Below are 12,600 nucleotides of genomic sequence, written 5' to 3'. Positions count from 1 at the left end.
GCTCCTTCCTGCCCCTGGCAGGGGGTCGGACTCGCTGATCTGTCTAGGTCCCTCCCGACTCATTGATTCTATGATTCTAAATGCGACCTGCCCTAAACTCAGTTTCAGGTCTAAGAATGGAAAACAGCTGAAATAGAGGTTCTCTTCTTTCTTCCAAGGAAAAATTTTAAACAAAAAAGCACTAGTTTGATGTCAGAGTTGGACTATACATAGCACATTAGGGGCAGCTCTTGAGGAAACAAGAATGTAACATTTTACCAAAAAAAAGAAACCCAAGCTTGTGTGTGTTTAATACTACATCCTACACTTGTAACAATGGACTACTATGAATGTGAGAGGTTGAAAGGATTTTTGAAGATACTTGGTTTAAGTAGAAATAAAACTCTTTCTCCCTACAATTAACTAAGTTAAGAATATGCAGCTTCTCTTATATCGGGGTGGGCAAGTATTTTGGCTGGAGGACCGCTTAATGACTTATAGCAAGCTGCCAAGGGCTGCAAGGGTAGCCCTGCCCCTTGACAGGTGCCCTGCCCTCCGGTTGCCATCTGGGGACTGGACGTCCTGTCTCTAACCCTGATCTTTGCCACCAGAAGTCCCTCTTCTGGACCCCCGAAATAGTCCTTTTGGAAGGAGGGCTTGCCACCTTGGAACTGGAAAAAACAAATCATATACTGAAAATCAAATATCTACTAGTTTAATTTTATTTTAAAAAATATTTGTGTCCTGATTTACATGTGTTTGCATAGTATAGATTGTATAATAGCTCAAAATTAAGTCTTACTCTTGCATATTGTGTGGAGGGTGTGGCAGGCGTGATGGGGCAGTATGTGTGTATGGTGGGGTATGAATGTGGGATCCCTGCCCCACGTGCCCCCATGGCGCACAGCCTGTTACTGGCAACAGTGGGTCCTTGGGGTGCTCATGGCCCATGGCAGGTGGTGCTTCCCACCAGTGCACAGCTCTGGTAGATTCCCGGGAGCTGCACTTAGCAGCATGGAGCTGGCCCGGTGCAGCCCGGCCCAACAGTGCATGCTCCTGGTTGGAGTGCCAGAAGCCCCACGTGGCAGCAGAGCCAGCCCGGCCTGACGGGGTGTGACTCCCTGCTAGAGTGCCAGGCGCTCCATGTGAGGATCCTGGCTGGAGTGTTGGGAGCCCCGCGGAGGTGGAGGCACAGAGACGGTCCAGCCCAGCCTGATGGCACATGGCTCCCCACAGCTCCCGACCAGAGTCCTGAAAGCCGCATGTGGTGGCACTGAGCAGGGCAGTTGTCTACAGCTTCCCACCCCCATTTCCTCAATGGGAAAACCTGGGGCCCTTCTTAAGTTCTCTGTGCCATTCTTGCACAGAGGGAGGGATGGGGAAGAGCCATGGGGTTGCCAGGCAGAAGCTTCCTGTCTCCAGTGTCCCCTGCTCTGGGGCCAGAGGCAGGGCAGGCCAGGCCAGGCCAGGCTGAGGTGGGGGCAGGTTGTTTAGCAAGCAAAGCTCGAGCTGCTGCAGCCATGCCTCCTACAGCCAGTGCCTCTGAAAGCCCATACCTCCCACCGACTGGGCCAGAGAGAATGGCCTGGTGGGCTAAATCATGCCTGTGGGCTGTATTTCGCTCAGCCATCTTATATAATGCCTTTCCTGTTTCAGTTACAAATTTGCAAGATTAGTTTTTTACAGTTTAAGCAACAAAACAAAACAAATCCCAAAACAGTCTAGTTTGGACCAAAATGATTATTTTTCTATTATATTAACTGCTATAAGTAGCTACAGCTGTGAGTAGTGGAAACTGGATCAGATAAGAGAGAGGAAAAAAGGACTAGGAGTGAGTGGATTACACTGTTTATCTTTTCACCAGATGGAGGAGAAATTATGTGGAAGAACAGAGGTTAAAAGGTGGTAGATGGGGTAGAGAGTGAACAACACATCCAGCCTCTCCTACTGAGAGTAACAGGAGTATTCTGGCACACTGTTTAAAATGGGAGATAGTCCGCTTTCTTCAGATTTCATTTATTAATGTTTGCATAGTTTAAGAAAATATGCTCAAGATGATTTCAGAAGCCATATTAAATTACAGGAAGACTCAACGAGTCTTGATACATTATTACATGTCAAGCAGTACAATATCTGGAAGCCGTGTCCAGAGCAGACAGTTCAAGTGAACAGACAACTATTTTTGAAATGTTAAAGTTATTAAGCTCTGGTAAATCTACCACAGTTAGCGTTCACATATTTGACAGTTTCTGAACAGAGTGCAGTCCTTCATGTTTCTGTTCCTATCCATTTGCTTTTACACTCATATCATCTTGGCTGACAGTTCTAAGTTACTGCAACTTCCAAAATTATTTTTGGAAGCATTTTATGGGGACAAACAACATAAATCATGGAAAGAAAATGAATTCTCATCTCCCTTCTCACAGATATATTCACAAATTAAAAAAGGAATCAATTCTAGGAAGTTTCCTTGTAGCATCCACATCGTATAAGCCTTCTCAAAACAGGAGTTTATCCTGGCCTTCCCATGTGCACACAGCAAACCTGGTACTATTTCCAATTAGGGACTGTATAAACAAGCAAGAGAAACTCCCCCCCGCCAAAAAAAAATCAAACCAAAAACACATTGCACACACACTTCATACTATGTGAAAGATGCCAGAATAACTGCCAATTGCAATGATATGCAAGACTACAATATGATTTCTTAAAAAACAAAGACAAAAACAAAAACAAAAATCCCTACAGAACTCAATTTAGAGAATTTAACAAGCCAGGAAAAGTTTCAATATTTCCCCCGTACCCAAAACAAAAACTTTAACAGCTTGCATTTATTATAGTCATGGCCACTTTCTTAGTAAATCTAGCACATGATGTCTACACTAACAGGAACAGACTCCTCCTCTGCCATCCCTTTGCATATTTGATGATCTATTTATGCACCTTCTCAAAGTACTCTTTAGAAGCTTCTGGAGTTGGCTTTATCTGTAAACAAACATATTATAAGTTGAAATAACTTGGGTGTACAGGAAGAGACAAAAAGAAATAGAATTGCAAAACTTAAAACCCTATTTAACAATTAAGATTTAAACAAACTATTAGTTCTGTATGTCCACTTACTGGCATACACTCTCACAAATGTTTATCTTAGAAATATTTTAGAAGTGAAGAACTGAAGACAATTCATGCTGCTTTTACTTGGGCTCTGCACAATACAGAGACAAATTTAAATTACAAATAGTTTGGGAAGCTAGGGAAGATTAAGTGTTCATATGGGCAGGAATGGGGGGGGGGGGGGGGGGGTGGAAGGCACCCTGCATCCTCAATAGAGCATGTGTGAACACGTAGTCTGGAGCATAAACATCAAATTGTTCCAAGTAATCCCATTAATTCCTATGATCAAAGCCATTTCAGAGCTTTAAGTGAACATGTGCTCAGCCTTGCAGGTTTTCTGTGCAAAGGTGCCATGACTGGGCCCATATTTTAAATAATACATACCGTGGGGGACTCTGGAGTCCAGTTTGCTGGACAAACCTCTCCATGAGTTTCTACATACTGGAATGCCTTCACCAAGCGAAGGGTCTCCTGCACACTGCGGCCAACCGGGAGATCATTGACACTCAGATGCTTAATGATTCCATTAGGATCAATGATGAAGAGACCTCTGCAAAACAAGTTTGAGCTTTTAGAAAACGAACTCCTTACCATGATTTTGTGCGTGTCAAATTCTGTATGTTGCAGATGCAAAGCCCTTCTAAAAAAATAGGTCCTACTGGATCATATGGAGCAATGACACGTAACATTTATACACTTATACAATTGCGAATGTGGCCTTGTGGCCACTGCCTTTTACACAAAAGGGTGAGAATTCAAGTCACTGATCAGAGTGGCAGTGAGCAAAATCCAGCCTGTGGGCCAGATGTGGCCCACCAAATGCTGTTATCCAGCCTGCAGCTGCTTCCCCGAAGGAGAATTGTATCTGGACTGTAGCTGCCCTGGCTTTTGGTGCCTGTTGCCCATTTCCCTTCTTCATGCCAGCCAGCTGCATTAGCAGTAGCCACTCCCCTCCCTGACCCAGCCTGCCCTGCCCTACCCCACACTGTATAGTTCAAGGCAGGGGATGCTGAGCTCCTGGCCAGGTTTCTGCCCATGAAGCTGTCTCCCCATCAACCACAGGGTCGGAGCCTTCACAGACCAGACAGCCTGCCCCCAACAAGTTAAAGCTCAAGTGAGGGTCCCCCATTGGTGGGGAGGGGGCATAGGAGAAAGGGGGCCAGGATCAGTGGATCTTCTGGGCTCTGCCAGATTGGGGCCTGGTAGGGGTGCAGGCACTGTTAATGAGGTGCCACGCTGGGTTCCAATGCACTGCTTTGGGCCGTACCACGCAAGTGTAGCTGGAGTGGCTAGCACAGTTGCTGCCCAACCCTGGTACAGTTCCTACCCAACCCCGAGTCTCTGGCACATGCCTGGATCATGCAGGAGCCAAACCAGCTGCACTTATGTGGCTCAAAATGGTCCACAGGAACACAGTGCAGCACTAGCTTGTCCTGGCCACATACCAGGGACTCAGGGTAGTGGTGCAGGAAGAAGGGGTGAACACAGTGCAGCACCAGCCCAGCTGGACTTGCATAACCCATGGCTCACTTCCCCTTTCATCCCGGTCCGGAGTCCCCAGCACGTGGCCAGGCTGTGCTGGTGCTACAGCGTGTTCCCACAAGCTGCCTTAAGTGCCTCATGGCTCCTGCCTGACCAGGCCACGTGCTTGGGACTCGGGGCAGAGGAGGGCGTAAAGGAAGAAGGGAGCCGGGAGCTGCAGGTTATCCAGGCCTGGCCAAGTTGGTGCCAAGCTGCATTTCCCCTTCTCCCTGAACCTCCTCTCCCACCCTAAGTCCCCAGCCAAGTCATAAAGGAGCCACTCCAGCTTTGCCCATGTGGCCCAAGGTGGTGCACAGGAACAGTGTGGCCCAGCCTAGCCACATGCTGGGGACTCAGGGAAAGGAAGGGGGGTGGATGGAAAAGTGGGGAACAGAAGTTAAGTTCTCCTAACCTTTGTCCACTCACCTCTTTGTCCTTTAGCCAGGGGTGGGGAATTATTTGAGCTGAAGGGCCACTAAGGGAGATCTGGTGAGCTCTTGCAGGGGAAGGGGATGTACTTACCCCACAACAGCTCACCAAAACTCCCCAAGTGGGCCCTCCAGCCCACCCCTTCCACAAAATAAGGAAGTATAACTTCCATCAATACCTTCTAGCTAGGGGAGGAATTCTTCCACCAGCTCCAAAACAGGAAGGAGGGGTAAACATAAGGGCATGTCAGCCTGGCAAAATGCAGGGCATGTAGAGATACCCAAGCTAGCTCTGAATGAGGTAGCTCAAGTACCAAAAGTAGTAGCCACATTAGTACAGCAAAACTACTTTTCCTGGTTGTAAAAAAAAACAAACCCCAAAACAAAGCATGCAAATACAGATACAATGCTCTGAATTCCAGGAACAGGGAATTATAGAATTGAGAGCCATGCCTAATTCCAAGGATACTTTGATTAGACATTTAAAAAAAAAACTTCTCAGGATCAGTTGTAATATACTAAAATTGGTTAAGTTTAACTAGAATTGGCAACAAATATCATTGGAAGCTCCTTTCTAAAAAAGTAAAGCAATTTAATTTAAATTTGGAAGGTTCTCTCTCTTTCTCTCCTCGGTAAGAGAAAAAACAAAACCCCCACAACACACGCACACAACGGGGTTGAAGTTAATGAATTATATGGAATAAATAGTTTTCCTTTTAAAACATCAAAAAAAAAAAAAAAAAAAAAAGGAACTCTGGCCTTGAGTACAGGGTGCAAAAGATTTTCAGTCCATGGAGTCCATACAAAAGCTACGAGGAGACAAATGGCAGGCTCCTTTCCTTCTCAGCATGTAGGCAGTTCTGCTGTGTCAGACACGTACAGCTAGAATTTCATGGGCATTTTGAAGTTACAGACTGGATTCTCTTTAGACTTCTTCATAGTCATTATTACTGATCTAACTTATTCACCTCTCACTCAGATAAGAAACAAGGGCTGGACCCAACTCATTTTGCCTGCACCTGAGCTGAAAACAAAACAAAGCATCCTCTTTCATAGATTTCATAGACATCAGGGCTGGAAGGGACCTCGGGAGATCATCGAGTCCAGCCCCCTGCCCAAAGGGCGGGAAGTCAGCTGGGGTCATAGGATCCCAGCAAGATAAGCATCCAATTTACTCTTGAAGGTGTTCAATGTAGGTGCTTGAACCACCTCCGCTGGCATCTGATTAAAAAGTGGCTATTCCTATCCATGTGCGGATTCAAAACAAACCAACCTCTCTCAAATTCAAAGCACCCTTGAGTGGGACATATGCATTAATTGTTGAATTGGAGCAATGAGTTTAGGAAGAAGACGACTTGAAAGGATTCCCAAGGAGACTGATTCAGGGCTTCATTCGCTAACCTCTGTAAGAACACAACCCCCTTCCCACCCTCTAGAAGACCTTTCAGCAAACTAAAAAGTGAGCCAAGTACACATGTTCCCTTTTTTACCCCTAAACTTGTTTTGAGAGAAACAGGGTGCACAATGTTCTTAGAGCCAGAGACAAACAAGAGGTTACCAGCGAACAGGCTCTTACCTTAGTGCAAGACCGGGTCCTTCTAACAGCACGCCGTAATCTCGGGAGATTTGTTTTGTTAGATCTGACAAGAGTGGGATGTTCATGTGGCCCAAACCACCACTCTAATGGAAAGAAATTGAAGATCTTTCATTAAGCTCCTGCTTAGTGTCCATTTCATCACCAAACACCTATCAGAATAATTCATTAACTTGCACTAAACTTGGTACAGTTAGTTCAGTACTCTAAACAAACCTAATTTCCAGCGTTTAAACAGAAGCGACTGCACACAACTATTAACCAAAACCCCTTCTTTTCTCTCCTGTGCTTGGTTCTAATTACAAGTAGTGGAGAGAAGTGGAATACAAAAAGGTCTGGAAAGGCAGGGCCAGGAAGTTGTGGGGTTGCAGCTGGAAGACTCTTTGTGCTTGAAGCACCTATATGAGTTTTGAATACATTACAAGAGATGGGTCAGGAAGGAAGCACACTTTCAGGCCCTGAAGTTCAGAAGAACTTCCAGGGGCACAATGGATTGTAACCAACAGGCAAGCTGAGGGTTTTTTAAAATGTGAATGGCTGACAGCCTTAAATAGCAGCACAGCCATACCCAACAGAAGCACTGGCTTTTCACCCGTTAGCACACACTTAGTGTAAGTGTAGTCCATATGTTCACAGTACAGATGTTCACAGCATTTTGAACATTTAAATGATTGCGCATTTAAAAAGAGAGTCGATATTTAATAAACCTACTTTCCCCCAGGCAGACACAGTCAAGGGAGTCTATTTAAAGTGTCTGCTGATTTTTGCAACACTGAGTGCTACAGAGATAAGCTACCTATCCTTGAAACAGGACTGATGATTTGTTTGTTTTTCTATTCCTGGTACAGACAGTTAATCATTGTGTAATCTCAGGCACTCAAACAAACCCTAACCCTGGCTTAGCCACAATAGCCTTACTCATGTGAGTAGCTAGCTCTATGTTGGAGAAATCAATGTTAAAATTTTCCCCCTCAGATGAAGAATGCTTGCTCAGTTTTGGAGAGTGCTGGGAGATCAATGGATCAACTAGGGCCCTGCAAGTGTCAAATACTATTGTTTCTATGCAGGGCCTTACAGTGAAACAGATTCACATTTTGGAGCCTTGATCCAAGTTTTTATGATATGAAGAGACCAAAACCAAATATTTAGTCAAATATATCAGGCCTAGAAAACCTAAAATATAACTTATCTTAGAACTTGTGTAAGTAAAAGTTGTATCTTCATGTTTTAAAACAGAAATATTAACAAACTTCCTACTCTCTCAGCATGCTACAAAAGTAAGCTGCACACAAAAAAGCAACAGTGAACTGTGCCTGACTTTACTTATTCCAGCAAGTTGAATGCATTTACGGCTTTCACATGACCATATCAGCAATATGCAAATCACATCAGACATGGGGGTTTTCAGTACTGCTCCTCTTCTCCCTCCCCTCCACATTAGGCTTTCTAGTTTGGGTCTTGTTGAGAAAGAAAGACTACTATATTTTGGCATTACTAAGCCAAAGTGAGACCCTACATAAACAGCCATTTCTCTTCTGCCATTTCCCTACTTAGGGTGTAAGATGACCTGCCTTAGAATTTGTGTAAATGAAGTTGTATCTTTATGCTTTAAAAACAGGAATGTTAATAAGTATTTCAGTAGATTGCAGCTGTTGACATAAAGCCTCTTATGAACCATTTTTTCTTCTGTGATAACTTCATTGACTTCATGGAGACAAAAATCAGCTACTGTTAAGATCTAGGTAGGTACACATAGCTAATGGAGATTGAGGTAACTACTAAACTATGTGTAATCCTGAATGGACCATTTAAGTGCATTTACCATCTTACATTGGACTGCAAGTTTAAGCTGAGTTACAATATTTAATTACAGTGTGCAAAATGCAAGACTCCCAAGAAACATACCAGACAGAAAAACCCAGATTCCAAAATCAGGACAAACTCCTCTGTATGTACTTTTATTCAGTCAATGAAAAAAGTTATTAAAAAATGGAGAGCAGAAACTTATGCCTGAAAGCACGCAGCTCTGCAGATACTTGGGGCATTTTTACACATGCTTTGGGGTGCAGCACCAGGTTCTTTAATTAGCAATCCATACTAATTAACAGTGCCTGCGTGTCATGTGCATCAGCGTACCCACATCCCCATGCCAAAAAAATGGCAGCAGGGCACTCTGAACTAAAGCTCATCAAATGTGTATCAAAAATGGCAACGGGTCACTTTGAAATAACACATGACGAAAAAGGCTGCTGGAGCACAACAATTTTTGTGCTCCAGCCTGGATTTCCCGCATGTCAGAGCAAACTTTGCACATGTCTATAGGAGCCCTTGGTGACACTGAAGACAGTCTACTTGACTAACTGTTAAATTCTACAAGCTTCACTTCAGACAAAGTGAGCTGTTGCTTGCTTACAAATCTCTGAATTAGTCCATACAGTGCAACTCTGTCCTGCCTTCTGCCTAACTTCAGGTTAACACAGCTGACTGCCTCTCTGCTCTTTAAAAATGCTGTTACTGAGAAAAGAGTCACCCGATTCATACCTTCCTTGGGGTATTTATCCACGCCAGATGACAGAAGTGAGAATCCACAGACACAGCAACCACTTCACAGTTCACATCACGAAATTCATTGGCTTTGTCACTAAACGCCACAATTTCTGTTGGACACACAAAAGTGCTGTACAGCAAAAGAAAGTAGGTTGAATGGTTTCTAGATCAGTACAGAGAACTTTGAACAGAATCAAATACATTTGTCTCTAGGCACAAAATATGCTGCTGAGTTGCACATTTTACGGTTTTTACAGCATTACAAGTTCTCGCATCACTCATTTGATTTCTAAGATACTACCCGAGTGCCAACAGGTCTTAGAGCTGCAACACAGTTAGACAGCACACCAAGACTGAATGCATTTTTAATTTCAAACTTGCAAGATGTTTACACATGTCACTTCTTGGGTGTTACGCTAGGGAAGCTGGGACCAACCTATCTGGCAGACCACAAGTTAGTCCTGCAGTTTCAGAGTGCTGTTTTGATCCCCTTCCCCTGGCTGACCTGCCGCTCTGCTTTCTCCTCCCTGCTCAACCTGCCTGTCACCTTCCCAGTCTGCCATGTGCCACACAGAGGCTGCTGGTGCCACTTGTGGCCTACCCTCCATTAGAGAATCATGGGCAAAAGAGGCTGAAAGTGAAAAAAACTGGCCCATCAAGAAGCTGGGAAAGACTCTCAGGTTTTTACAGAATCCACACCCAACACTCCCTTTCTGGCTATCTTTGGCTTAAATGAACAGCTTAGTTGCAGATCCACTGACTGTGGCACTGCCCTCCCTAACACAGAACCCTTCACATCTTGGAGCTGATACAAGGTGCTGCCCAGCACACCCTCCCTGCACCCAGCACTTCCCTATGCAGGGACACTGCCTGAAAAGCCACCACTGCACTACATCAACAGGATTTACCCCCAACGGCACACTGGAGCCATTGACGGTACCGTTGCAGTATCAAACAGCCTCCTCCCTAAAGCTCTTATCACTCTCACTCCAGAACAAGACCCTCTGGATAAGAGGAAGTGAGCCACCGTACAAACCATCGGCAATAGTTTCGTAGCTGTTAGTCTATGGGCCCCATGCCTATGCAGGCATCTCAATGAAAACAGGGAAATAAAAGCCATCAAAACTCATGGCTGAGGTGATCTCTTTTATTAGACCAATTAGATGTTTGCAAAAAACCCCAACTATCTTCAGTTGCAACCAAAAGGCAATTCTTTTGGCAAAAATCGAGTTGGTCTAATAAAACACCACCCCCTCTCCCGCAGGCTGGGATGCCTTTTGCCTCTAGACCAATCCAGCTACAACCCCAATACCTGACAGCTGGGAAATAAAAGCTTGCACTCACAAATCCAGCGGGTAGAAGAAGAGCACCAGGTACTTCCCCTTGAAGTCATCCAAGCTCATTTCCTTGAACTCTCCATTGAAAACTGCCGTCCCTTTGAAGTAGGGGGCGTGTTGGGTGACAGCAGGAACAAACTTGGGACAACCTGGAGGGAAGGAGTCCCCTTTATCTTGAGCACACCGGGCTGCCGAGACGCCGGGGTGGGCGGCGCGTGTGGCAAATAATGCCCGGGCCTGGATCCCAGCCAGCGGCAGCACCGCGAGGCCACGGGCAACCCCAGCCCCAAATCACCCCAGGCCAGGGCAGCCCTGAAGGCAGGGGCCGGGACCCCGCTTACTGGTGCTGAAGGGGCGGCGGGGCAGGGGCAGCAGCTCCGCCCCGGGCCCGCGCGCCCTCCCGGCGGCGGCGGCGGCAGCGAGGGCCCGCGGGGCGGCGGCGCAGCGCCCCCAGGGACATGGCCCGGCCCGGCAGACCTGCAACGAGACGGGGCGGCGGTGAAGGGGGTGCCTCTGCCCAGCCCCTGCCCCGGCCCCTGCCCCTGCCCGGCCTTGCACCCACCGCGGCCCGCAGCAACCTTCCCCAAACCGCGGCCATGTTGCGAGAGGCGGGGACAGGCAGGGGACGGCCCCGGGCCAGGCTCTGCCGCCGGCCCCGCCCCGGCCCGCCCTGCGGAGCGGCCCTGGGAGACGGCTGAGGTAGACGTTAGGGGTTGGGATAGCTATCCTAGGGTAAATGATGCATTGAAATAAATATGACACGTTGAAGCTGATTTATACAGTTGTCCGGGGGGGGCGGGTTGTAAGGGAATAGGTCACGTGCATTTGCCGCCCTGATGGAAAGGCGTTACATCATGGGATGAAACCTCAGTTCAAACAGTTGGCAACCCTAGGCCTAGGTCCTTGGCCCCGGAGTGGGAGCCCTCCCCCCCCAGGCACCCCATCCCTTGGCTGCGCCCGTCCATCTCTGCCCCGGGGATCCAGCCAGCCTGCCCCCTACCACAGCACCCGTCTGCACGACCTGCCATCCCAGAGATGTTTGTGCCACGCTCCGAGCCAGCCCGAGCAGTAGGGACGCGCTTGTGCAGCCTCTGAGTCGTTGGCGGCATGTGGGGGGTGCATGCGGGGGCACGTGCACCCCCTGAGTGTGGCAGGTGCAACCCCTGCAAAAAGGTGCCGCCCACCGACACTGCCGGCGGTGGGCAATCGCGGCATCCGTGGGTGGTCGCTGACCGCTGGTCGGCATTCGTCACCCCCCCGCGGCTGCCCGCTTGCCACCACCGCCGCCTGCGGGAGCTCGCCATGCCCCGCCAGCCCCCGGGGCACGCGGCGTTCGTGCTCTGACTTCAGGAGCTGCTCCTCTGTCCAATACTTCTAGAGTCCAACTTTTGGGCTCCAAACTTGGGATCACCGAAGCTTTGGCTCCAAACTTGGGACACTATATCATTTTATTAAGCTGTATGCAGGATTTGTAAGAGAAATCTGATTTTTTTCCCCCTCTCTTTCAGCAGCTCATCAGCAGTATAAGCTCTGCTGTGTTGATTACAGCTGTCAGCTGCCTTGTTACTACAAAACCCAGAAGAAACCTATCCATATTCCCACTTCTTGACAAGAAATGTAAAGTGCTGCACTTCAGGGCGAACAACCCCCAACACACCTACAGGCTTGGTGGCACCAAACCGACCAGCACCACAAATGAAAGGGACCTGGGGTAATAATAGATCACAGTATGAATATGAGCCGGCAGTGCGAGACTGTAGCCAGTAGGGCAAATACTACTCTGGTATGCATCAATCGATGCATCTCCAGCAAAACCAAGGAGGTGATTTTTCTGCTGTACTCAGCGCTGGTGAGACCGCAGCTGGAGTACTGCGTCCAGTTCTGGGCATCGCACTTCAACAGTGACGTGGACAAGCTTGAGAGAGTCCAAAGAAATGCCACCTATATGATCAGAGTCTTACACGGCAAGCCATGCGAGGAAAGGCTGAGGGATGTGGGACTCTTCAGCCTGAGGGGAAGGCTGAGGGGGGACCCGGTACCAGCTTACCGCTACACTAGGGGAGTATATCAAGGGCTTGGT

The 12,600-nt window shown here is 47.4% G+C and overlaps 1 protein-coding gene across 1 annotated transcript; it reads right to left on the bottom strand.

The window, feature by feature from the left end:
* Positions 1-1,979: 1,979 nt before the first annotated feature.
* On the bottom strand, positions 1,980-11,224 carry PRDX3 (peroxiredoxin 3). Its single transcript, XM_090058015.1, has 7 exons — positions 11,083-11,224; positions 10,862-10,997; positions 10,528-10,669; positions 9,178-9,313; positions 6,619-6,722; positions 3,478-3,643; positions 1,980-2,964 (listed from the first exon to the last, which is right to left on the bottom strand). Exons 1-7 carry the CDS (start codon positions 11,116-11,118, stop codon positions 2,911-2,913), a joined length of 774 nt encoding a protein of 257 aa, XP_089914141.1. The 5' UTR covers positions 11,119-11,224; the 3' UTR covers positions 1,980-2,910.
* Between the last annotated feature and the right edge of the window lie 1,376 nt (positions 11,225-12,600).

This window comes from Crocodylus siamensis, chromosome 7 (assembly GCF_052110815.1).
Source record: "Crocodylus siamensis isolate JL-2025a chromosome 7, ASM5211081v1, whole genome shotgun sequence".
Lineage (NCBI taxonomy): Eukaryota > Metazoa > Chordata > Crocodylia > Crocodylidae > Crocodylus > Crocodylus siamensis.
Note: the sequence above shows the minus strand (reverse complement) of the source record. Positions and strands in the feature narration are given on the sequence as shown.

Coding starts and splice junctions, on each gene's coding strand:
- PRDX3 (XM_090058015.1), bottom strand. CDS start 11,118: ATGGCCGCGGTTTGGGGAAGGTTGCTGCGGGCCGCG. Junction 10,998..11,082: donor GAAGGTTGCTGCGGGCCGCG/GTGGGTGCAAGG, acceptor GTCTCGTTGCAG/GTCTGCCGGGCCGGGCCATG. Junction 2,965..3,477: donor GGACTCCAGAGTCCCCCACG/GTATGTATTATT, acceptor GTTTGTTTACAG/ATAAAGCCAACTCCAGAAGC.